The sequence below is a fragment of the Chroicocephalus ridibundus genome, chromosome 1 (genome assembly GCF_963924245.1).
Source record: "Chroicocephalus ridibundus chromosome 1, bChrRid1.1, whole genome shotgun sequence".
NCBI lineage: Eukaryota > Metazoa > Chordata > Aves > Charadriiformes > Laridae > Chroicocephalus > Chroicocephalus ridibundus.
This window is the reverse complement of record NC_086284.1, coordinates 136,958,795-136,984,380: the sequence shown is the minus strand read 5'-3', so window position 1 is coordinate 136,984,380 and position 25,586 is coordinate 136,958,795. Positions and strand designations below refer to the sequence as shown.

Here is a 25,586-nt window from a genome sequence, read left to right as displayed (position 1 = left end):
GAGGAATGATCCCTGTTGCCAACATTCCCCTGAAATTTCACGGGATTTGCTCTGATTTTGAACCCCACGCTTGGAAATAAGCTCTAGGGATGATGATGTGAGCTGTGACCAGCAGTTTAAAATTCCTTTACCCTTCGGCGCTGCTTACACTTCCATTTACAGTATTTACACGTACCTCCTCCTCATACTGTGAAGATTGCTCCTCCTGCTGGGACAGAGTCGTCTGCCAGTAAGGCCCTACAAGCCATAGTAGCCCAGGTCAGGCTAATAGCACCGTGGCCCTTTGTTGCACAGTATGGGTGATGTGCAGTCTGGAATAAAATGAGACCCGTGCCTCGGCCAGTGAAACTCTTGCCTGTCGTCCCCTCTTCTGAAGAGTCTGACACCTAAGTTCACAGCCTGACTGGTGACTTCTGGAGGTCACTTGGGTTCTCCTCCCTCAGTGCAGGAAAAGCCTCTCGGTTGAAAGCGTGGGGGTAAGTGCACTTGTGACAGACTGTGAAAGCAGAAGTCCAATGGGCCTTTGAAATATTTTACCACAGGAGCCGTTTTATCAAAAGGCTATTGGGAAGTATAGGGACCGGGCAGCAGTGGGATACAGATGACCTTTCCTTCTGTGGGTTTAGAGGGGCGAATGTTAAGATTTGTCAGCAGAAGGTCAATGGTTGGAAAAACGAATTTTCAATTGACTGCATCACCTGCCACGCCAATTATTTTGCACGAGTAAGAAATAATGATTGTGCACTAGAAGAGCATTCAGCAAATGGTTTCAACTCACGTTTACCAATGCTTTTGTCTTTATGAATAGTGCTTTATTTTCTATAAGTCTTCTAGCATTACTAAAGGGGTACCTGTTTAAAGTAGTTCAACGAGCTTTACATATTTTGCCTATAAAGTAACTGAATTTCTGAATGCTAATGTAAGAATTACCTATTTTAATATTCTATAATTTTTTTCCTTAAATCACAGAATTATTAAGCTTCATGAGATCTTCTTATCCTCAGCCTAAGCTTTCAGCAATAGATAAACCAATATTTGAAGGAAAGAAAATCTGTCATTTTCCCCAGTCCATCAGCTGCAAATCAATTAGCTGAAGATAACAGGGGAGTAAGGGTCAAAAATACAAACAGATTTTGCTCTGAAAATGATGCTATTTCCGAAGTTAGTTTAGACACAATCTAGTTTAGTTTCTGTTGATGAAAGTTCTTGGGTTTGCATGGAAACACAAAAAAAGGCCTGATAGGTCAAAGAAGCAAGCAGGATGAGCTAGCCTGATGGCTAGCACATAGTCATTGAGGAGATGAAGGTCATCTGAACTGCAGTTCTACTTCGACGGGTTTTGTGAGGATAAAACCCAAACCAACCTGTATAGGCAATCTTTAGAGGAGTAACATAGCAATTAACAGTTGCACTGCTGAGCGCCTCGCTCTCTCTTAACCTCCCCGGACCAGCAGAAGACTAATTCCTGTATACAAACCGGCACGGCTTCACAGCCAGCGGAAGCGTGCCCCTCCACGCTGGTTTTTCACACCCACGCCCGGCTTTGTGCGCGGGTGGGGATCCGCAGGGGACGGGGGGAAGCAGCCCACGGCCAACACCCAGATTTTGCGCTCCCAAAGCCCACAGCGGCCGCGGCGGGGCCGGCCAGCTCGGCCCGGCCGGGAGGGCAGGGGCTGGGGAACTACGGCTTATCGTCCCACCGCAGCCCGGCGGGAACTACCTTCCGAGTCCCCGCGGCCGCCCCTCGCCCCGGCCCGGCGCCGCCGCCCGCCGCCCCTGGGTGGCGGTGTTACCCCGCGGGACGCGGCCGCGCCCGGCGTCCGGGACGCCCCGGCCCAGCGCTCGGCGGCAGGGAGCCGCGCCGGCCTTGGTGGGGCCGGGGGCTGAAGCTCCCCGACGCGGCCCCGCTGCTGCCGCCGCCGCCGCCTCGGCCCTGCCACCGCCCCGCGGGCACGCCTCGGCCACCGCGCCTCCTCCCGCCCCGGGCGGCGCCCGCTCCGCGCCCCGCGGGTGTCCGGGGCTCTCGGGGAAGGGACACTCTTCCCCTTCAAAATGCTTCAAATACCGGCAAAAACACAGGGGGGAAAGTGGGCGGGGGGGAGGGGGTGTGTGCTGCGTCTTGAATTCCCTCTGGGCGTTGGTCGAGGGGTTTGGATGGCGGGTCTGGGTAAGGTTATGAGGCTCTCGGAGAAATGGTTTTGCAAAAGGGAAGCGTGGCCTCATCTTACCTAAAAATCCTCACAAAAAAAAAAAAAAAAGACAAAGGGGGATGCAAAAATAAGTGATATTGGGTCAGGGAAAAAAGAGTAAAAGACTACATACAAGGGAAAACTCAACTTTTTAAAAGGACAAACTGGTCATAATTAAGTATTGGGAAAAATGTAGCAGAAGCGGTCTGCAGGAGGGCCGGCTGTCTGCAAGAGCCGGAGCGTTGATTATTAAAGAATAAAACGTGAGGAATGCGGGGGGAAAGGCAGAGCAAAACCGATCAGCAGGGAGAGATAGCGGAGGGCGGCGGTGGGGTGGGCAGGCTCGGCCCTCCCCATCCGTCCGTCCGTCCGTCTGTCCCAGGGGGGACGCGGCGTGAGGCACCCCACAGCAGGGCCCGTCTCCGTCCCGCTTCGCTTCTGCTTCCCCTGCCCAGGGCCAGGCTTGGGATCTCGGGATCTCCGCGCCATGACCCAAGGAGACCCCGTTCTCGGGAGCTGGGCGGGTGATGGCAAGGTGCGGGCAGCGCTGGCTGTGGGAGCCATCTAAAAATGACCCGCGATTTCACACTGCATCTCCTCAACCACGGCAGCCTGGCTGGGCTTTAAAAAGTCCTTTGTTTTCTCCGTCAGGATAGATACTTTACGATGAACTTCTGTGTTCAGCCTCTTTTGCTTGCTTGTCACTGCCTGCTTTCCTTTCAGCCTTTACTGGTGTGTGTTCAGCCGATTCTCTTCGAGAGATGCCTAGAGCTATCTATGTTTACTGTTACTACATGTATATAAATGTATGTGTATAAGCGGGCATAGGTGCACGGGTTTATCCCTATCTATATAACTTACCACAGCCCACAAACTTGTATTTGAGTGCTATTTAAGCGTGCATATGCATGCAGATATATGCCTCCAGACAGGCGCACATTATGTAGTAGACTGGAATAGATAATGCCACAGAATGCAGGAATAAACTGAGAAGCTCAGAAAACAGCGAGAAAGAAAGAAAAGACAGAGACGGAAAGGAAGAAAAGACAGAAAGAAAAGGAAGCCGTGCTTCTCTGTTAGTGTCCGAACACAAAATGAGTTTTTGCCTCACTGATTAATCTCGCTACGACCAGCAAACTGAATATAATAAACTTGCGTTAAAAGCCAAGTATATCTGTTTCTTAAAGGAGGAAGAGTGTTTTCTTACTGTGGACAATGATATTAAATTTAGTGACAGGCGTTTGTGTCTGGACACACACACATATCGCCTTTTAGGATACGGAGCTGTAAGCCAACAGGGGTTAACGCCTGCCTCTTTTTGATTAGAAAGAAGAGGGGGAAGGGGGAAAAAAAAGAGAAAGGAGAAAAAAAAGAAGAAAAAAAAGAGTTAACAATCTCTTTTGCGACGTCCATACATTGCAAATCGAGCCGCGTTACCATACTAGAGGAAATGAAAAAATGCTTCGGTTTGAGAGGACGAGTCCTTTATTTCCCTTATTGGATACGTTTCGTGTGTTTTCCCCAACGCTCCGGCTTAAGGACATGCCTTCTGAAAGGCAAACACACGCATAACTCGCACACGCACATGCACACAGACAGATAAGATATGTATTAGATCCTGACACACACGGGGTGGGGGGAAGAGCAGGAGAGAGAGAGAGAGAGAGAGAGGAGAGAGAGAGAGAGAGAGAGAGAGATCCTCCTACCTGGAGCCATAGATTGCAAGATACGTAGTGTTACCTGGGGAAGTCAGAACAAGTAAAAACACATTGAACTTCAGGGCTCTATGAGGCAGTTGATCAAGATCAGTGCTTGCTCATTTTCTCCCTCAGACTGTCTGTCTTGGGATTTTTGTTTTATCGTTTTGAGCAGCTCTTTCTATTTTTTCCTCCCTCTTTAGCTTTAATATCGGAGCCGGTTTCGGTCACCATGGCTCTGGGAAGAGCTGCTTATCTGCACGGTGTTGATTTTTTACACTTCGGCCGGCTTTGCTCCTGGGTAGCTTCGGCAATGCTCTTGACTGGGATTTAATCGACAAGATCAGTTCGACTTTTTGTGCAATTTTTATGGCTCAGTCCATTTTCTAGATCATGCACAGAAACTTTCGGAAGTGGATTTTCTACGTGTTTCTATGCTTTGGAGTCATCTATGTCAAATTAGGGTAAGTCCTTGTGCACGACAAATCTCCTTTGGCTTTTGGGTCACGTTATTACAGACTTGTGAACAAAATGTTGCAAAAGGAAAAAAAGAGAAAAAAAGAAAGAAAGGAAAAAAAAAAAGAGGTGATTATTTCTCTCTGTCTCCCCGCTCTGCTCCCCCGGGGTGTCCCAGTGGTGGCAGCCCCCCGAAGACGTCCGCGTTTCCCCCGGTGCCGGTGCCGGGGCAGCGCGGCGGGGCGATGCCCGGCTGCGGAGCCGCCCAGCCGGGAGGGAGCCGGTCGCGAGTGATGACGGATCCTTTTATTTTGTACTGCTTAAGCGAACTTAAATATTATCTCTGGCTTACAGTACCCTCAGGAAAAAAAAAAAAAAAAAAAAAAAGAAAAAAAAAAAGCAGCCTGACAGAGTTAACTCAGCCGCTGCTGCTGGGACAATGGAGCTTAGGTATTAAAAAGGCGAAAGGGGCGGGAGGAGGGGAATCCCTGCTCTGAACCTGCACTCAGGGATTTGTTTTATGCAGGCCTAGACACAATTTGCGTTTCTATCCATCACACAGACGTGTTGAAATTAACTTGACAACTGGTCCGGCTACCTCCGCGCTGCAGCGCCCAGGAAGCCGGGCGGGCTCCGCCGGCGGGACCGGCCCCGGGGGCCCGTAGGCCGGCGGGCAGCGGGGGCTCCCGGGAAGCCCGCCGTTTGCTCCTCGGTATTTGATCACCACGATCGAGATCACGCTGTTATTTTAGTTGCCAGGTTTCTCCCTCTCTCCCTCTGCCTCTCCCCCCCGTACCTGTATGCCCTTATTAATATTGCTCGTCGCAGTAGGCTGACTTGAGTTGAATTTCCACATTCCTGAGCCCCAGCCGAGTCCTTACCTGTCGAGCTACAAACTCTTTAAAGATCCTGTCTTTGCATAGCTGCGGGAGTTTTTTTTTTTAAATGATCAAGAATGCATAAGGTGAGTTGCAATCCAAAAACGCTCGCTTGCCACCTTGAAATCAATAGAGGGAAGAGCGGGGGGGGGTGGGGGGGTGGGGAGCGGGGAGCCAAAGGGCAGCCCCCAAAGGTGGGAGACCGGGGGCAATTCCCCGGAGGGCCGGGCAGGCAGGCCGGCCGGCGGCACGGCGCAGCACCCCGTCCCGTTCCGTTCCGTCCCGTCCCATCCCGGAGCGGGAGGGCAGCGGCGCAGGGAGAAGCTGGGAGCTGCCCGGCCCTGCCCGCCCGCCGGGACCTGCCGGGGCCCCGCCGCCCGCCCGTCCCGCCGCCGCTGCCGCCGCGGGCGCTGCTCCGGGCACGATGCGCGGCGGGGACAGCCCCGTCCCCGCTGTCAGCAGCCCGGGCAGCGGCGGGGAGGAGGGGGCTGGCGGGGGAGGGGAGGGAATCTGCCAGAGGGAGCACGCCAGACCCGAGGATTAAGGTTACAGGGGGAGGGGAAGGAGAGGGGGGGAAGAATTAAATTAGGCTCCTCAGTGATGAGAAGGGAAGCGCTGCCCCAGCAGGGTCGGTGCCCCCCACCGGGAGCTCCCCCTGCCCTCTCTCTCCCCAGCCGCGGGCAGCCAGGGCAGGGCTGCTGGCGAATGCCTTCCGGAGGGTCCCCAGCAGGTTGCTCGGCGGGCACCGGCCGGATTGCGTCCCTCCGCCTGCGTTTGCTTATTTTTTTATATTTTTTTTGGCACGGTTTCTCGGCCCGCCCCTGCAGCCGCAGGTGCCGCCGCGGGGGCCGGCGGAGCGCGGCGCTGCCCCGCGGGCGGCCCGCGGAGGATGCGCGGACGCCGAGAAGGCCCTCTGCGCTGCACCCCCTGCCCTGGCCCGCTGAGGAGCCCACGTCAAACCCCTGCCCCGACCGGTGCATATGCCCGGGGGTGGCCCCAAGTCCTGCCTGCTGGCGACAGGAGGGTGTTTTCTGTGCTCTGACCTCTGCGGGGCTACATACCTGTGCCGCCCTTTGTCGTCGCTATGGTCGGCAGCGACGGGCTCTGTCGTCCTCCAGGCTCAGGTTGACAGGGATTTTAGACGAAAGGTGAATTTAGGGAGGCTGCGTATCCATAAATGAAGCGATGGCGGGGGCACCCCGCCTGCTTCAATAACCGGAGGACTTCGTGCAACACATCCCTCACAGAGAGAGCGAGAGGCAGGCGAGCCCAAAGAAAATGCTTTGCAAAATAAGGGTAATGATATTGCTATTGGCTTTCACTGCGGTTTTATTTTTAAAGGGAACAGAAGATTGGGCACATGTCAGTCGGGAAGGCAGATCTTTTTTCGAAATTGATTTGGGCTGTTTTAGAAGGGGATTCGGAGCAAAAATCACAAGAATGCTGTTGGATTGAGCCTGGAAGTAAAACTGAGTGGTCAGCAGGAGCAGTAAAAGCCCTTACAGAAACCCCATCAGATCCATCACCATGCCTGTAAGGCGATGAGGATACTTCACTTTCTCTGAACAATAGGAGAGAAATTTGCTCCGAGATCCAGGGCTACTTCTAGGCTAGGCATGTGGGATGCAATTATTTCCTCTTTCATCAGCCACTGGAACTACCATTTTGTTGAAACCATATCCTTTGAGTGTAATGATACCTTTTCTAGTGAGCTCTCTGCATAGAAAAGGGGGGGCAGATGAAGTGAGATAAAGCGTAGTTTGTCTTCCAGTGCATTAGGTTTATTTTGCAGCGCGAAGGAGAGCGCCATTGTGTCAGCGATGGCAAAGAGGTCAGACTTGGCAGGCTTTTTTTTTTTTTTCTTTTTTCTTTGCTGTGGAGCACGTGTTCATGTCTTAATAAAACGTGCTAAAAGCTCCGCTCTCAGTGGCAAACAGGAGACCGAGAGGAGAGAAAATAAAGCAATACAGAAGTATTCACCCAGCTGTCGGGCGGGGCGGGGGGCGTTCCATGGGGTGACATGGCAGGGTACCAGAAAAAAGCCGCGATGTCCAGTCAGGAGGAGAAAGCAAGGTCCCGCTCCAGTAGTCCTCCCTCTCAGGGAATTCCCGTTGTTCCCATTTCTATTTCCTATCCCCGAGTTTGTCGGAGAGAGAGGCGTGAGGTGAAGCATCCCTTGATATTTCTGTCGATGACGTTTCCGTCCAGGCACCGAAGCGTAAAGCGCCTGCAGCCCCGCTGCTGACTGCGCGTATCCCCTCGCGAAAAGAGATCACATCAAATATTGACCCCGGCTAGCAGCAGGATTGAAACAGAAATATTTCCTGCGAAGGTCGCAGAGCACTCGGCTCCAGTTTAATTAATAAATACGTCGGAAGTTAAAAATCACAGCTGTACCCCAGATGCAAATCACAGCGGATGCTCTGGGGATGTGACCTTCCTTCGGAAAGACGGGCAATGCCCGCATCAGGGTTCTGGGAGCAAACCCCACCCTTTTTTATCTTTTCTGGAGGGGAAAAAAGGGGTCAGCCGGGAGCAGCGACAAGAGGAGCGGAGAGGACCCCCTTCCCCCGCGGGGAAGATGCGGTCCGAGGGCTGCAGGCGGCGGGAGCTGGCGCTGCCCAAGGGAGCAACGACAGGCGCCGGCATCCCGTCTGGGGGCGGCGGGGACCCTTCCTCCGTGCCCCTGCGGCAACGCCGAACGGAGCTGGGGGCTCACAGGGCTGCGGGCGTCGGGGGCCCCGGCCAATCCCGGGGAGGCCGGAGCACGCCGCTCCCTCTGGGGACTCCCGGGGGACGCTGAGGCGGGGAACGGGCCAGCCGACCCCGCTTCCCGCCCCGTCGGCGAAGCTCGCCTTGGCTTTGCGACAAACGCCAAAGAAATCCCGCTCCCCTCGCCCATCCCCGGGGCTGCCCTCGACGGCGGGCAGCACGTGGCAGCGCCGGGAGCCCCCGGGAGGAGACGAGCGGGATTTACGCTCGAAGCCCCGGACGGTGCGGCTGCTCGGCGCCGTCCCCCGCGGCGGGACGACAGGCTCCCCCGGCCCCTCCACGGGCACCCTCCGTTTGTGCCGCTGCTGATGCTGCCGCCGCCACCCCTCGCCCTCCCCGCCAACCATACGTCCGCTTATTTTAAGCGACTCATCTTTTTCCCCCGCCTTCTTTCCCCTGGCACTAGACTTGAAGCTCGATGAGCTACAAAGAATTACCCGGTTCCGACCAGAAAGGAGTCCGGTGTGCTGGCCACCGGGCGTACCTTCAAAGCTCTCACCGGCTTCCGACGTGCTTTTGTGCCAGACACTCTCCAGGTTTGGGGTAAGAAAAGAAGCCGCAGCTGGGGATAGACAGATAAAAAGGAAAAACCAAAAGGGAAATACTTTATTCGTGCCTGCTCTGCTTCAAGTGCCCGGCTGTGGTGTCGGCAACCATTTCGATGCCGTTCTGCCCCTGTTTTGTCCAAAATACACGTGTTTGTGGAAGAAGCAACGACAGATGCTGAAATGCCCATATTAGGTGTTACTGACAATACCCCCTCCTCCAGTGTCATACCAGTTTATTGAAGGCAATATATTCGGCTTCAATCAACTAAACAAGTGCACTTCTCGCTACCCCCGGCTAACGTACGTACAGAAACCACTTGGAGGGAATTTAGCAGGTTATTCTTATCATCATCATTACTAATTTTCCGACGTAATAACCGGCCCGCCGTTTTAGAATAAAATTTAACTTTCCGAAAAGAAACGACACGTTTTTGTTTCTTTTATGCAAGTTTCCTCCTCCTACACAGCTAAGCTGTGGACAAAACCAGTTTCGATCCGAAAATTGTGGAGATTGGTAAACCATCTTCGTTTCACATGCACTGGGTCAAACTCTGCCAACACCAGTTCGAAGTTTTCCAGCGCCAGCATTTACTTTTCATTTTTACAATTCGTCTTTCCCCCTCCCCCCCCTTTCCCCCCGGCACATCTTTAAAAGCAGATGCACGTTTAAAAATATATTCTAAGCCGTACAAGTGCTAGAAATAAAACATGAAAAGTCTCTACCCGTTCCCCTAGTTCGTGTTCAGCACAGCTGCTCCAACCACAGCCTGCATGTCCGAGAGAGGGAACGGGCACTAGAGGAGATACACATCTATATGTCTGTCTATATCTATACATAAGCGCACACACACACCTACAGAAGTATAAATATGACCATTTTGGAATCTTAAAGAATTATAAATAAGAGGATTCTGGGATGCAAATAGTCGTTGAAAGGCTTAATCTTCTGCCTCTTGTTAATCGAGATTAGTGTTTCTCAAAAGGACGTTGACTATCCCAGCGTCTGGACTGAACTTGTAGATGAAAGTGGTTAAATGAAAACAAACCCCGAGAAGATTTTTATCGCGTATTGGGCGGCAGACAACGTTTTTAACACCAATTCTGCAATTCCCATTCCATCTGAAGGAATATTTCGTTGTGTCACGGAGACAGCTGCACCCATGTGCCGGGACTGGTTAACTGGAGGAGGTGTTCCCAGGGTGTTTGGAAGAGCTCTTGGCCAAGAGAACTCCTTCAGTCATTAGGCAATTAACCTGAGACGAACATTTACAAACCCTACGGACCGAGGAGACTTCGGAGCCTGGTTCTCGCTCGTTTCGGCTGCATTTGTGCTAAATTATCTGCGGTGCGCGTTTCTCTTTCGGTCTTCGTTCTGAAACCCTGACCTCGGCATCCGCAGCGCACGTCTTTCCACCATCTATCCCACCACTAAAAATTCTTTTTTTTTTTTCCCCCCCTACGAAAAAAAAAAAAGGACAAACGCCCAACGAGGCAAAGAGGAAGACTGACTATCTATCTGCTGCACCGTTGGGGTTACACGGGACGAAGGGCTCCCGCCCGCCGGAGCTGGGAAGGGTCGAGCATCACCTCGCCCCGGAGCGCGGCGGTGCCGAGGGGCAGGAGCCGCCCGGCTCGGAGGAAAGGCAAGTGAGAAGCAACTAACCTGCCGGGAAACCTCCCTTCGGACTGGCGTCTTCTCAGGAAGGAGAGAGGGAGAGGGAAGAGAGGAGACGCCAGCTCTGCCTGCGGGAGCGGCAAGCCGGGAGCCGCCGGCAGCTGCTGCCGCCCCCCGCTCGCCCCCCTACAACCGGCTCTTTCGCACCAGTCCTCTCCCTCCCCTTCTCGCGCGAAATCCAATCTCGCCAGGAAGCTACGAGTGTGCAGGTCTCTATTTCTCACTCAGGCGAGCTACGACAACATATACGCCTTTTTGGGTTTTGGTGTTTTTTTTTTTTGTTGTTGTTCTTTTTTTTTTTGAAAGATCCCCTGAAACCGGAGCTTAATTTTCAACACCGGGGACAACAAGAGCCAAAGCCCTGCCGAGGCTGGAGGGACGGCGAAGCCCTTCGGGGGAACTGGGGCAGCCGCCCATAATAAAAGCAATTAACCGACAGCGGAGCCGGGAGCTGCCAGCTCCTTCGGGATCCCTCCCAGGGCGAGCTGAAAGGGTGCCACGGCCGTCGCAGGGAGCCAGCCGCCCGCAGCCCGCCGAGCGCCGAGGGAGAGCTTTAAAAATGCCCCATGGAGCGGGTGAGGAGCGGTGGCGGAGCCAGGCGTAGGGAAAGGGCTCAGCCAGGGAGCGCGGATTCATTTGCAGCCCGGGCTAGATCAGTGTCTCTCCATTGTCATCCTCCCCTTTAAAAAAAAAAAAAAAAAAAAAGGAGAGAGAGACAGAGGGAGAGAGAGAGAAAAAAGTAGGCGGATTGCAGTGACTGACTGCCCAATGGCAGCCCCGAGTCTCAGGAGAGTTAGAGAGAGAGGGGGAGAGAGAGAGAGAGAGGCACTTTCTGCCATCCAAATCCCTTAAACCATCCTCATTCCAACACGAGAACCCACTGTAACAACTTCCAACCACTGAGACATGACAGGCAGGAGCCCAGAGGCAGCAGCAGCAGCGAGAGCAGCAGCAGCAGCACATACTCTGCACAGGGAGCAGCATTAGGACCAGGGGAATACTAGACACAACAATACAAACAAACAAACAAACAAACAGACAAAGCCCCCCCAAGCCCAAGGGACTGGATTCCAACTCAGATTCAAGCCACAGCTGACACCAAAAAGGGTGGGGAATTACGACCAGGGGGGGCCAGGAAGGAATAACCAAGGAAGCGAACTCCAAGAGTGTAAACGGGATTCAGCCATGATCCTTTTTTCATCTCGCAGTGTGTTACTCTCAGTGTATTACCCTCAGATTTTCCTCATCCTTACCAGTGGGAGTTACCTGTAAGTGATCCAGATTTTTTTTTTTTTTTTCAAAATACTGTTTGAAGTGACCCCGCTAGCAGCTACCTAGGGGCAATGCGCAAAGCGAGCAGAGGGAGCCGGGAGAAGCCAGCACGGGCGGCAGCTCCGTGCAGTGCGTGGTGGTGAGGATGATGATGGTGGTGGTGGTGGCGGTGGTGGTGGCGGCGGCGGCGGAGGTGCTGTGCTGGTGGCGGTGCTGGCGCTGCTGCTCGGACCCTGCCCGGGGGAAGGTACACACCGCCAGGTAACTCCCGGGGCTGCCCCGCCGGCGGGGGCCGGGGCCCGGCGTGCCCGCAGCGGGGGCGGCGCACCTTGGAGGGCGGCGGGGCAAACGGGGCAACGGAGCGGCCGGCGTCTCCCCTGGGGACTCCGACCCCGACTCCTCCTCCTGCCAAACCGGAGATGGGCATCGCTTCGCGCTCGTCGGGGGAAGCGTGTTGTTTCTGCGCGGAGATCCCGAGGAGCCGTGGGCCGCTGCGGCCGGCGGCGAGCGCCCAGCCCCGCAGCTCGGGGCGAGCCCCCGGCGGCGGAGGCGCTTGCTAGCCGGCTGCTTTTGCTCCGGAGGGATCTCCAGTCCCGCAGTTAGAGCTGGCTCCAGGACCTTTTCCTTGTGAGGAAGGGGGTGGAGGTAGGGGTGGGGGAAATGAGAGTCGGTGGGTGGGACTGCAAGGAGTTTCGGTCTCTTTTTTTTTAATATCTATATCTGTATCTAACGTTGCGGTGGATAAGTCGCGGCTGGGTTAGTCCGTGCGGGATGCGGAGAGAGTGTCCGCCGCCGTGCTCCTGCAGGTCCCCCCGGCAGGTCTCTGTCCCCGCCGGGAGCAGCTTCAGGGTGCCGGGGGTGGCGGGCCGGGGGTCCCGGCGCCGGCCGAACGCCGTGCCGAGGGGATCCGGGCCCGGTCGGGGCTGCACGCCGGAGCCCGGGGGGCGGGGGGGCCGCTGGGAAGCTGTCAAGGGCTTCTGACCGCGCTTTGGGGCAGCCGTGGGGAGGGGAGGGCGCTGGGGGCGGCAGGTCCCCCGGCCGGTGGAGCCGGTTTAAAGTCTCGACCCTTCTCCCTCCCTCGAGCATCCCGCCAGCCCCGCCGTGCCGAGACACTGGGATCGGGCCCGGGGGAGCTCCGGGAAGCGCAGCCGGCGGTTGGGGTCCGGCCCGGGGGACGGCGGCAGAGGGGCTCCCCTCGTCTCGGTCTGTGATGGGGAACACCCGCCTCGGTATCCCCGGCCTCGCATGCACCTCGGCGGCGGGGGCCGGGCGGATTTCCCTTCTCCCCCACCCCCGTACCAAGCTCGGACCTTTTCGCACCCCGGCGGGTGCAAAATTTGAGCTCCTACCCCTGAAGTGTATGTGGATTTATGTATCTATGCCTCTTAATATGTTTTTTTCCTCTGTCTGCCTGCGCGGGAGCACATGCATATAAGAGAGCACGTGTGCGTGTGTTCCTGTGTGTGTGTGTGTGTGTGTGTATTTTCTGTGGGCTATGGAAAAATATAACCCACCGCTATGGAAGAAAAGTAGGAATAAACACACCCATAAAAAGAAACTAAACGCCTATTTTTACATTCTTAATTCTTAATGAAATGCACATGCCTTGGCTACCGATATTTAAAGGCGCTTGATTTATGGAAGCAAGTTAGGTTTAATTCGGTTGGATGCTATTGATTAAACCAAATAGACAGAGCTGCCTGTTTCTTTTCACAGGCGGGATAAGTCTGCTGGTAGGTGACCAATAGCTTGTAAAAAAAATTGCAGTGCTATCTTTTTTTTTTTGTAAAAAAAACATGAGAAAGGAGTCGTAATAAATAAATAAATACACCCTTTTAATATAAGCGTAGCCATATTTTTCTCAAAACCGTAGGAAATTACTATCCTACAAAGTTTTCCTTCTATAAATAGTTCAAATCTTGAAACAAAAGTTTTAAACCGCACACCAGATGCTGGGATGCTAGCGGTTTCCCTTGCTGTGTGACATAATTATAAGGTCCGAAAGCAAAAGCTATAGAAGTATAATAATAATACTAAGGCGACTGCTGAGGGGAAATACAAGGGAAGCAATGCCTGCTTTATTTAGAGCGAACTGCTTGGGGATCTTTTGAGCGCTGCCCCCGCGACAATGAGAAGTTGTTGCGGATAAATAATGCTCCCTCGCCTTTCCCTGTGCCATCCCCAGTTCATCCCCTCAGCGGCAGGTCACTCGGAGCTGGACCCGCGGAGCCGGAGCCGAGGTGGCTATTGCAGTCCAGCAGAGCAGAAGGGAAAGGGATCAGGAGGTGAAACCCAACAAAGCGGAGCCCCCAAGCAACGCGCACCTCCCTCCATCCATCACTCCGGAGGGACGGAGCCGGCTGCCTCCCCGGGGAGAGAGCAGCGCCACCGGGGCCAGCGGGGAGAGGCTGCCTGCCCCCCCCCCCCCTCCGCTGGGCCACCCCCGACTCCCCGCCAGCCCCCCGGGCCGCCCCCGACCCCTGGGTGTCTCAGCTGTGTCCCCAGTAAGTGTCCCCCCCCGGGCTCTTCGCCCCCAGTAAGCGGGGAGCAGCGGCGGGGAGAGCCGGGCACGCTGCGATGCTTCGCCTCGCTCCCTTTTGGAAGTTAAAAGAAAGAGGAGTTATTTCAGTGCTTAATGGATAGTAGCCTAGAAAACTTGTGGTGTTTATCTTGTGGGTAAATATACTCCTCTGGCTTACTAATGGTAGCTTTTGAAGATTAAAGCATAGTAGAGCCTGTTCGAGCATTATCTTCTGGTGTCTGTTTCTGCTACCCTTGCTCTCTGGAGGGGAGGATGCTTCCCGAGCTGCTATTTACTGAGCTACATGGACTGTCAATGGTTATGTTAATTTTGCCCGAGATCTCTATCATCCTTTGGCTATGGGAACAACTCCATGGGCTCGGAGTTGCTGGTCCTTGAGGCATACAGAGGATCCTTTGGCAGTATGTAGCAGTGGGTGAGCTAAACCGAGTGTCCCTGCTCCCTCTCTCTTGGCGCGTGTGAGTTGGGGCAGGAGAAGGGAGGGGGGCACGATGCCGCTCGGTTATTCTGCTAGAGAAGCTGTAAAGCAAAAATCCCATAATGAGGAAACAGGATTTTCAAAATGAAAAAGGCAATGATGAAATGAAATTTCATTTTCAGAATGAAAGAGGCACGGGGGCCTCAGTGTTTTATGTGCACTAGCTGGGAAGAAAGTGAACTTATAGTAGAATACATCCAAAATTACTCTAAAGAACCTACTCCTTTATAAAATTGATTTCTGTATTGTAAATATGCTATCTGATAAAGTAATCTTCTTCGGCGTGCTTGCCTACTAACCTTTGGCCCTCTGAAACACTGTAAACATTTTTTACAACCAGAAGCGTGTAATGACTGACTTTTCAAAAAAGAAAATCGACTGCAGCTAGAATAGCTGGTAGTGTGATGATTGATGCATTTTAATGCTCTGGACAGAATTTGGTAATCCAATTACATATTTAAAGTATAAAACTGACATTTAATAATATCTATGTAATTAGTATAAATGTCTAAAAAACAGGATTATATATAATACTTTCTGGCACCATTTCTTGCAGTGCATGTTTGAGTGCGCATGTGTCTGTACGCACACACATTTAGCTTATTCTGAAGAAGATGGTGCTAGTCTAACTTTCCATTTGCGTACTCCTTTCACTGTTCATCTTTAGGGTTGGATGCGCTCACCAGCAATGTGAGAGTCGTTTCTTAAGAAGCTTATTTCGGGGATTATCTGCTGGTACACAGACAGAGTTAATTCAGTTATTTGCTGTAAAGTGATTGTGAATAACTCGTAAGAGACAGCGTGTGTATGTAGTAACAGCAGCATAAATCTTCAAAGCAACTACGTATTCTAACAGCGTAATACAGCAAATAATTTATATTAGCGAATAGATATTACTGGCTGGTTAGGAAATGTAGAGGAAGAAAAATCCTTTGCACATTTTGCATCTGTTCTGCTGATGCTCTCATGTCCTTACAATTCCACATCCCTTACAACAGGGCTTCTCCACACTGGTGGGAAGCGGGTTAGAAGGAACGCATATTTTTCATATGCTTACAGGAAAATACTCATGCCTAATCCCTAAAGATTAGGGCTGCTGGAGACAGTCCCTGAAGCTTGTCCCTTAGCCTGTGCAATGTGGGAGGGAGCTACGCAAGCAGAGAAGAGCCAGCCTGCTCCGTGGCGCAGACCCTTGGAGGGGACGGTGGGCACGGCTTCACTGTTAATAGCAACCAGCGTGACTGATGCTCCCACATCAGGGCTACACAATCTGTCCCACTCTTCCCTTCCCGGTTAGATCAGGGCTGTATTGACCTCTGATAAAACTGGCTGCTACGGGAACAGGATTGTCCCTGGCTCAGTCACTGGACTGCGGTGTAAATCCGTCATTTCCCTGCCTTTGCACTTACTTACTCATAACTGAGACCGTGTACTCTTTAGGGCAAGCTTGCCCTCTCAGCCTCTATTTGTGAAGAGTCCTGTGCCCAAGGACAGCTCTGTTGAGATCCTTAGGTACGCCTTTTATATGGTACTAGAATAATAGTCATCGATAAGAGGATTTGGAACAGGACTTCAACTTTACTGTCCCTCAGAGATGTGTTGGCTTAAAGACAGAACCTCCAAAGGAAGGTTTTCAACCTGTTTTCAGGATCACCTAAAGGTAATGCTTTTGCTTGTCAGAAACAAGAAAGATAAAGTATATTTGCATGCTGGGCTGACATAATCACTGCGAGCTTGGCTTACCTGCCTGATACAGGCTATTTCCATGTATTGAAGCTGCCACACAAAGATGTGAGTGTGATTGTGGTATGACTTCTTGGTAGCTCTGAGAGACCCAGACTAAAATTCCCGTCTAAAGCCGCAGATCTTTGGTAAATCTGTGACTGGCCACCCCTCTCTCTGCCATGGTTTAGGCCAAGCACCCAAGTTCTGAATATCCCGGAACCCCAATGCATTTGGATGCAGGCACCTCTCTCGATCCTTTGTGGCAAGCAGGTTCTGGGAATAGGGTGTCTAGCATGCCTTAAAGTTGAAAAAAAATAATTATAAGGAAAAGTGGCAGCATACAGAATTTGTAGGACCACAGCATGGAATTACATGGGCTGCATTACTAATAATATAACAAGTGGGTATAAAGCAACGTGAAATATTCAGATGAGTAGGTGAGATTAAATGCAGATATGCTTGCATATTAAACAAAGAACAAGGCTAATCCCTCAGAAGACAATCTTTCAAAGGAGGTGTTAAAGAGCTAAACAAAGTGAGCTGCAATTATTCATTTAGACTGACAAACACATTTTATGCAATGGAAAAGATGCCCCACGTGTACCTGGCAATATGGCATGTAAAGGTAGAGCAGTGCCAAGTGTTTTCTGCACGGGACTGCGTAATTTGGACGGAAATATTGTCAGAGATTCCTAACACCCAAAATACAGTTTAACCGTCTAGTCCTCCCAAGTTACCACACGCAACAGAAAGCTGGGACCAGCTACAGATCAAAGGTGCTCTGCAGACGCGCTGACACCACGCGTTACAGAACTGGTTAATGTTGCAAGCCTGATTTCCTCAGCCCATAACCTTTGCACGTCGTTTTACCCTCTGTGGACTCTCATCGGTGTCTTTCATGCATGCTGGCAAACCACCTCTACCTGCTAACTACCTGTCAGATGGCTTTTTGCAAGCCCAGGTTCTCCTGCCTGCTTGATTCTTCTCATTATTTTTGCGCTTTCTTCCTTGATGCTTCACTGCCCTCCTGTGCAGCATTAGCCCAACCTGACGCAGAAATATAATTTATACAGTGTTACAGGAGCACTTCGCATGAGAGAGTCATACGGGAACCAGCCAGGCCTCTAGTCAGGAGATCCATGATCAAAATATCTACGCACAAAAGTAAAATCTCCATGACTTTCGGGTTTTGGGATGGTGCCGTGCACATGTGAATACCTTGGCAATGAGCTGAACAAACTTGTCGCCGAAAGCTGCAGGTTTACAAGCCCAGAATTACTTGGGAAGACTAAGAAAGACCAGGAGCTCAGGCACAGGAGTGCTCTGGAAGAAAAGACAAGGAAAGCAGTTTTCTGGAGGATGTCTTTCAGTCCTTCAAGGTTTATTAGCACCCTCTCCTTCTCTTTTATTCTCCCTTCAATCCTCCCCCAAAGGTAAAAGGATACATTTTCCCTCCATTCTGGAGAACTGCATAGGACTTGCTGGCTGCTTCTTGTCAAGGCAGCTCCTATGTATTTGCTTTTGCTAAAGCACACGCATAAGGAGAATTGCAAATACTTCAACTGGAGCAAATGTGAGGAAATTCTAGATACAGAGACTTAAAGTATTTTCTCGGTAGGTTTTACTGTCCATACGCAATATATTTCTATGACTTCTCTCTTCTGTTACTGCCCAAATGTTTTTAGGACAAACTTTCAGACAAAGCGCTGAGTTGTCTTTTCCTCACTTTCCTCCTGGGCTTGCTTTCTAAAAGGCGGTGTTCCTGATAGTGCGATGGAGCTGGAAGTTAGCTGCCTTGTTCAGTTCTAATGAGTGTAGGCAGCTTTTCTAAAGTTAAGATAGTTAAGGCCAAGTGGTTGCTCTCATCATAAAAAAATCTTTCTTCCATTAGGATGCGAGAGCAAGATGATTATCACCTATTAATTATTTTACAGCAAATCATACCTTCTTTAGAAAATCTGAAGACAGGCTAAATTAGAGAGTTATTGTATCTTTTTCTGGAAATAATTTTAATAGTGCATAGAGTTTGTACCCACATCATTGTTAGAGTTTTGAATTTATTTTCTTTTCAGCCTATGCGTGTGGATCAGATTTCCCTCGTGGCAGGAACCCACAAAGGATAAAATTCACTTTTATGCAAAAATCCCACTTAATCATCATGGTGACATAGTCTTTGTTCTAGCCCTTTGTCCAAGGTCAGATTTCACCCTGAGTTCCTAAGTAATAACAAAAAAAGGACATCCAGTGGTATAGCAAGTGTGCAGCTGAGGGCAAAAGCTAGCCTCAGATGGTTTACATGTGTCAGAAGAATTTTCCCCTGTGAAGTGGCACGGAGTCCACCGCTTAGTGTACTGTGTGTCCCAAATCATTTATTTGAGGTAGAGCCACCCTGCTGCTAATCGGTGGCACCACCTTCAAAACTGATTGAACTCCGGGGACTTTACTGGCAGATTTGTGGTGCAAAGATAACGCTGACGACTTACTTCTTCCACTAGCCCATACCTGGAACGCAGGAGCAAAGGTATTCAAAGATATTTGCTTCTGGGTGGCCATCATTATAGATCTGTGAAGCATTTTGTGAAGATCTTATGTCTTGTCTCTTCAGCCCCGAGGGCCTCAGGCTTCTCTCCCCTGGGCTTACGTCCGCAGCTCAGTAAGTTAATAAAGCAGGAGTGACTCCGCCGCAGTCAACGGAGTGACTCTGGTGCAAGTGAGAGGAGGACCAAACAGAAAGTCAGCACAAGCCTTGTTCTTCCAGTATCCATCCGAGCACAGCCTTGGCACAGGCTGCCATATTACGCAATTTAAAGGGAATGTGGCCATATTTCCCAAGACCATACAGCAAAAGCAGTATTAATAGGAGGCCATGTCAGACAAAACCCAAAATCAGTTCTATGGGTTATTGAAAGAATCATTACGGCCCCTGGTGCCAGTAAGAGCTGACATAAAAACAAAACATTATTTATTTTTTGAGGGGAGAAGCACTTCAAAAGCACTGTGGCATTTGCTCGTTATGTGCAAGGCATTGTGGGGCAGCCCAGCTTTCAAAGCTGGAAGTAAGCATAAGCCAGAAAGATATAAACCACTCTCTGCCTGCAAGCAGGGCCTGGAAAACAATTTGAGGTGTATTTAATTTAGAATTGTTTAAGTGCTGCAGTGCTGGGATTGGGTATCATATCCACCCTCCTAATCTGGCTGAAGTGAGACATAATTATGAAAAGTGACTACTATTTAATAATAGTTTCTTTCATTCAAGGATCGTAAGTGAATTAATCCTCCCAGTATTCAAGTGAACCGGGCAAGGATCATTTCACTCACTGCTGGGGTGGAATGCAGCAGCTGCTAAGTAGCGCCCAGCAGAGTTGTATGGACATGCAGGACCAGCACCGGTCCCAACATCCCCGGCAGCAAGGCAAGAAAGCATCTGAAAAAGCCCAAGTGCATCTCTAATTGATCTGGGCCCTGGCCAGGGCAGCGGGATAGCCCCTCCAAAGAGTATGCTTTTCCATGGTGGGTTTTGCTCTGTGGTGAGGACAGGCAAGGTCCCAGACTGGACCGAAGCCTGAGATGCTGAATAGTAGTATCCTGACTTCTGCTTGCCTCAGTTTCCCACAGCTTTAATAGGGCAATAACAATGCTGGCACGGCTTGGATGTATGGGAGGGGCAGAAAAGTGAAAACTGCCACAGCACTTTGAAAACAGAAAATGCGATGTAAATGCCGCGTCATTGCTTTCAGTGATTCTTTTCTGACCACAAGCAGCGGAGACGGCATGAGCGCCCCTCATCTGAAACATGGCATCGCTATCACCTACTCCACCATCGTGTCCAGCACGGCCTCGGGGAGAGGGCAGAGGGAAAGCGCCACTTACCAAAGTCACAAAGCATCCTTTCTGACAGTGCCTCCCCTTTCCACAGGAGCCAGTCAGCCACCCATGGGCGCAGCAGGGCAAGGCTTGGCCGAGGAGAGCTGCTGGCCTCGGGGTGCGAGGTGGCCAGTGGCAGGCTGGGTAGCAGGCAGGACATGGTTAAGGGAGTGCAGCATCTCTCATGACTCCTTTGGCTGCTCGCCAGGGAGCCATGTGACTCCATGGTTAAAAGAGTCCTCTCAACCATGAGACACTTTTTTTTTCCCCCTCTGGTTGTACCTTTTCTTTTCTGAACTTAAAAGAAAACAAAACGTACCCACAAAACTTTCCACATTAAAGTTGTATTGTAGTCCGATGACTCAGGGTGAGAAATCCAAGGGAACGAAGAGGAAGGGGAACATTTCTGAATCAGACCTGTTGTGCTGAGCCTTAAAGGAGAGGAGGATTTTGCTGGATGGAGAACAGCACTGCTGTACAGCAGAGTGAGCAAGGAGCAAAGGACGGGGCTTAAATCTGTTCCCTACTGCTGTGGGCTACAGCCAAGCCTGTCAGGGTTGCTTCAAATCCAGGGGACTTTGATGCTATCACAAGGGCCAAGGGTGGGAGTGCAAATAAATATGGCTTCATCTGATTCATAGTGAATTCCTTTTTCTCCACTCCCATGGCCTAAAGGGTACATCACCTAGCTTTACAGTTTTTTGGTTGTTTTCTTTTATTGGCACCTCTCATCACAGTATCTGAGCACCGCCCATAATAATTAGATTGGCACATCCCTAGTAGACTTCCTGGAGTCTTTTGTTCTTCTCCCTTCTCTGTCTCTGGGGAGCTCTGCCCAGGGTAGGTGCTCCTGAGGGGAGGGATGGGGTCAGGTTATTGTTGTTAGTGTCGCTCTGGGTATGTTGTAAAAGATGTATCAAAGAGGAAGTTCTTGCACTATGACCTAAAGGTCATCAGACTCTGGATTAGTCTAATCTCTGAAAGTTTTTCCCCAGACAGATCCTTTCGACCGAGAGTAACTTACCTTTGGGCTCAGAGCTTTGTCTTGTGTTTTATGATCTTCCTTGCTCCTGAGGAGCTCAACAGCCTTGGCAGAGGCAGAGGTTTGGTCTGTCTTCTCTTGCTGGGCCACGATCCACTAATTGCTGTGTGGAGGTTAGGCTTCACACCTTGAACTGGGGATGAAAGAGAATAGGAAAGATGAGAAGAACTTGCATGCAGAGACAATGTGCACAGCGTAACCTCACCTGGACACAGGCTACCTACTTTGAAGTCGGCACGCTGTTTTGATGGTCAGAGCACTTTGGAAGTCATAAAGCCTCTGTCTTCCTTTGGCTTTGCCCTCTTTTGGGAGAAAAAGGGCAAAATACATCAAAAATTGCCAGCCAAGCAATTCTCCAGGCTCATCCTTCTGTTTGGGTCTCTTGTAGGCTGCACTGAGTGGTTTGAAAAGCTGTGGCTGGAGAGTGGCAAGTTCAGGGATGTCCATTAACCACTAACATGCAACGCAAACTGTGCTGAGGATGTGGGGGTGCAGGACAGGAGTTAGAAGCAACAGCTGGCTGCTTTGTAACCCCCAAACGCAGCTGTGCTTCTGAGCAAAACCAAGGCACCGTCTCAGTGTAAATACTCAATTTTAAGGAATGCACTTGGGACAAGCATGTGTGCCTGCCCCTGTGTGCTCCTCTCCTCTCCCCACCCACACTACGCAGCGTGCCAAAGCCAGCTCCTCAGCAACAAGACTTGGCAGGTGGCACCTGATGAGATAATCATGCCCCTGGGACATTAGGAGGCATGAGGTGCAGCCAGGTGCTCCTAATCTGTCCATGGGTGTGATTTTCTGTGGTAACCACACCCTCAAGTGTTGTCTTAGTGCAATTAGGAAATTTGTTCAGTTTAGGTCAAGTACTTCTATTAGGGTGCTCTTCACACCTAACATGTGTTGGCATGGCAGGAGCATGTGGATGTCCAGGGTCAGGCAATGCACTGTGCTGAGTGGCGTTCCTGCAACTAGCAGAGAAGAGATCCTACTTCTCACCACTTTGCACTCTGCTTATTTCTGAACCTGGACCTTCCCTCCGCGAAGACCCGCTAATCTGAGCATTAATTCAGGTGCAAGTAAAACCAAATGGAAACGGCTCCCTCGGACAAGACGCTTCGTTTCGTATGTCACGGGCAAGGAACCCTTTAAGAGTTTGCCACTTTCTCTTCCTGGGATTTCCATTTTGCAAGAAGCGTTTTAAAAACTAAACCATATGAGGGCTGTACTGCAGCAAAGACCAAATCCTTCTTGTAGGTGGAAAATGCCTTGCCTTTCACAGGCTGGCTTGCGTTTCAGTCTTACTATAGGTATGTGTTAAGTCAGTCTTGTAGTGAAAAATACCAGACAGATACACAGGGTCCTACCGTGTTATTAAAGCCTTGTTGTAATGACATCCAACAGACAATGAGGCTCTGGCTATCACACAGGTGAATAGGAAGGCGGGGGGGCTTCCAGCTGCCTGCAGAATTCCTTGCCCGTGTTTTCACTTGGGCAGAGCTGTCATTGCTTGCTGTGTCTACTGCAATGCTCTAAGAGGAATAAACTGAAACAGCACAGAAGTGGCTTCAAGTGCTGCCAAGGTCTTGGTGTGACTTTGGGGAAGCCTTTCCCGCCTGTATGTTGCGGTTCCTCTTCCAGCTTTGCCTGCTTGGGCTGCGAGCGGGGGAAGATCTCTCCGTGCCTTCGCACAGGGAAGCACGTGCAAAACTTGTGCTATTTGCCCTTCACCTGGCCAGCTTAGGTGCTGCCTTGTTTAAAGTTTCAGTTTGAATTTTGGCTCCACCCAAACATTGCCGGAATAACTGCAGGATTTGGCTCACAATATTTTGTTAGGACAGTGCTGTTAATTGGAAAGAAATGGTAAAATCCATCAACTCACTGAGGAAGATCTCCTACGTTGGGTAAAGATAAATCAGAGGGACTGACGTATTTTACCTCTCCGAAAATGAAAAATGCTTTCAGTGCTAACAAAGGTCCTCCTTTTCTTCATATTGCACAGATATGTTTTTTGAGGTGTATCAGATCTTTGCTTACATGATAGTTGCCATTGTATACCTAATTAGAAATCAGCTTTAGCTTTCTGACAATAGCTGGCACGGATTATGTTCACTCTAAGACATCTTGTGAGATAATTAAAGCGATGACTGACAACATAGCACAGCAAAAGGAATGTTTCTCAAAGTAGGGCTGCTTTACTGGTTGCTTGTACGCATTTTGTTAAATGCAGCCCCAGTGCAACTACCCTAACTTTGGTGAACTCCCCAGAAACAAATCCGGCCCCTTATTTTTTGAGAGGTAATCCTGAAATTCTCTCCATTTCTGACTCCTTTTTAAATTCATGTTTAAACACATGTAGATGAATATTCTGCTTATGAAGGGTGCCTGAATCACAGCCCTGGAAAATGAATTCCTCTCCTTACCCACAAAACCAGTACAGGACAAGCAGAGGGTGTGTGAGCTTCCCCACTCCACCCCATCCTTGTGTCTCATCCATGACCTAGAGGGGCAACCTCTAGCTAGGCATAAGCGGGTGGCTCAGTCTCTGTACTTATTTAATCCTTGGCCAACCTGCTAAGGCTGCCAATAAGGGTGCCAATTGTGGTGGTGGTTTCTGTGATGTGGATAGTCGTCCACTGGGAACTGGATTAAGACCATCAACTCATTTCAAATACTCTAGGCCACAAAGCATCTGCCAAACAGTAACCATTTTTTTGGTCACTACTGACTTGGGTCATGTTTGGATCAGCGATGAAAGGCTCCATATCCCAGTACCAATCCCCTGAGCCATACAGTTTCCCGGAATAATTTTTTAAAGAAGGAAAACATTATTTATTGTCTTAGATCCTACTTTGATCTGCTGATTTTTGGTGTGCATATTGGCCTTTTAAGGTGCATAATTTTCGTTACTTCGTTGCAGAGGGTTCAGATGTTGTGAGAGATTTTGGAAGATGGCAGGTGGCAGATCCATGTGGTGTGATCCCAAATGAGCTCTCAGAGATAGTGGTTACACACTCTGGCACCTCAGTTGCCATTGTATTTGGACCTAAAACTGATCTTACCCCTTTAAACTTATCACACAGTCCTTCAGCAGGGAAAGCACCGTTAAATTTAAGAAGATCACATTGCTTCCTTTGCTCTTGTTCTTTCAGAGATACCTAGATATCTGTGTCAGATCCGTGGCATCAACCAGCTTTGCTGGTAGCTCTCCCAGCAGCTAATTATACTGTCAGTGGTCCCTGCTGAACCCACCACAAACTTTCATGTATGCCCACTAGCACTCCCTGTTGTCGGGAAATGACTTATTTTGCAGAAGCTGCAGGACTGCAGCAGGCAGGGACTAAATTACTTGGCTCAAATCACACCACCCAGCAGGGCAGGGAACTGGGGTGGAGTTTTCCCGATCTCAGCCTAGCTCCCAAACCACTGGCAGTCCTTCTCTTCAGCACACCTGAGAATGGAGCTAGGGCCATTCTTGGTTTAGTTGGCAATGAAAAATATTGCTTCCTGTGGCCGTGTCTCTTGCCAAGAAGAGACCCCTACCCTGGAAAATTCCTAGGATGAGAAGCATGTTGTCAGCACACCGAAGGAGTGTCTTCCTGGCCTTTCTTGAATAATACACGCTGCGCTATATTGCCACCAGCTCTCCCTTAAGCTGAAGTAAATCCTAAAAGGTGACTGGGTTTTTCTTTCCTCAGGGTAATTTACATTTACACTAGCATGAAGGCACTACTTTGCTTGCATTAGTTCCTCAGAACAGTGAGTCATCTACCACCTTCTTCTCGATTACATGCGGAAGTGAAGCATGCTGTGATATCAAAGGAGTGACTGTTAGGATGATAGGAAATTCTGAGCCAATCTATTACAGCTATGGATGGTCAGAAGCAACAGATAGAGGAAAAACTGATAGTATTGAGTTGATGGTATTGTGAAGCTGTGGTAGAATCTGCTTTCTGTCACACAAGAAAAGTGTCAGGAGCATCATGCCAGTAGATATCTTACAGTGGTTTATTGGTATTAGACTGTGAAACATATATTTTGGATTTCCTTTTATTTTTAAACAAAAAACCTATTTTATTCAATGTATCTTTCCACTGTGAAAAATTGTTTCTGTTAAGAGAAATAGAAGAAGATGGAAAAAGAAAGGGAAAAGACTGTTTGCAAGATTATATGCAGTCATATAGATATGTATAGAAATCATAATTCTTTAATTCTTAAAAAAATAAATGCATCGCTACAAAGCCCTCTTTTTTAAAGTTTCCCTGGTTATTTGGAGCCCTTTTATGTTTTTTTCAGAATAGAAGCTTCCCTTTCAATAGCAGACAATGCTTAAATTCAAGAAAACACATGGAGAAATGTGAGCGTGCTGGCTTAAGGCAGCTTGTAGTTACATGCATATATTCAAGCAGATCATGGCCCAAACCTTGAAAAAACACAGGACGTACACAGCC

The 25,586-nt window shown here is 50.2% G+C and overlaps 1 protein-coding gene across 3 annotated transcripts in view; it reads left to right on the top strand.

Moving 5' to 3' along the window:
* Positions 1-3,925: 3,925 nt before the first annotated feature.
* WNT7B (Wnt family member 7B) overlaps positions 3,926-25,586 on the top strand; it is a 101,034-nt gene continuing 79,373 nt past the window's right edge. Inside the window, exon 1 of one of the 3 annotated variants that reach the window (XM_063355084.1) lies at positions 3,926-4,350. In XM_063355084.1, coding sequence (XP_063211154.1) covers positions 4,280-4,350 — 71 coding nt within the window. In that variant the 5' untranslated portion in view covers positions 3,926-4,279. Of the gene's footprint in view, positions 4,351-11,101; positions 11,484-11,718; positions 12,133-25,586 lie in introns of those variants that run through there. The other 2 variants (XM_063355074.1, XM_063355093.1) reach the window with 2 other exon arrangements.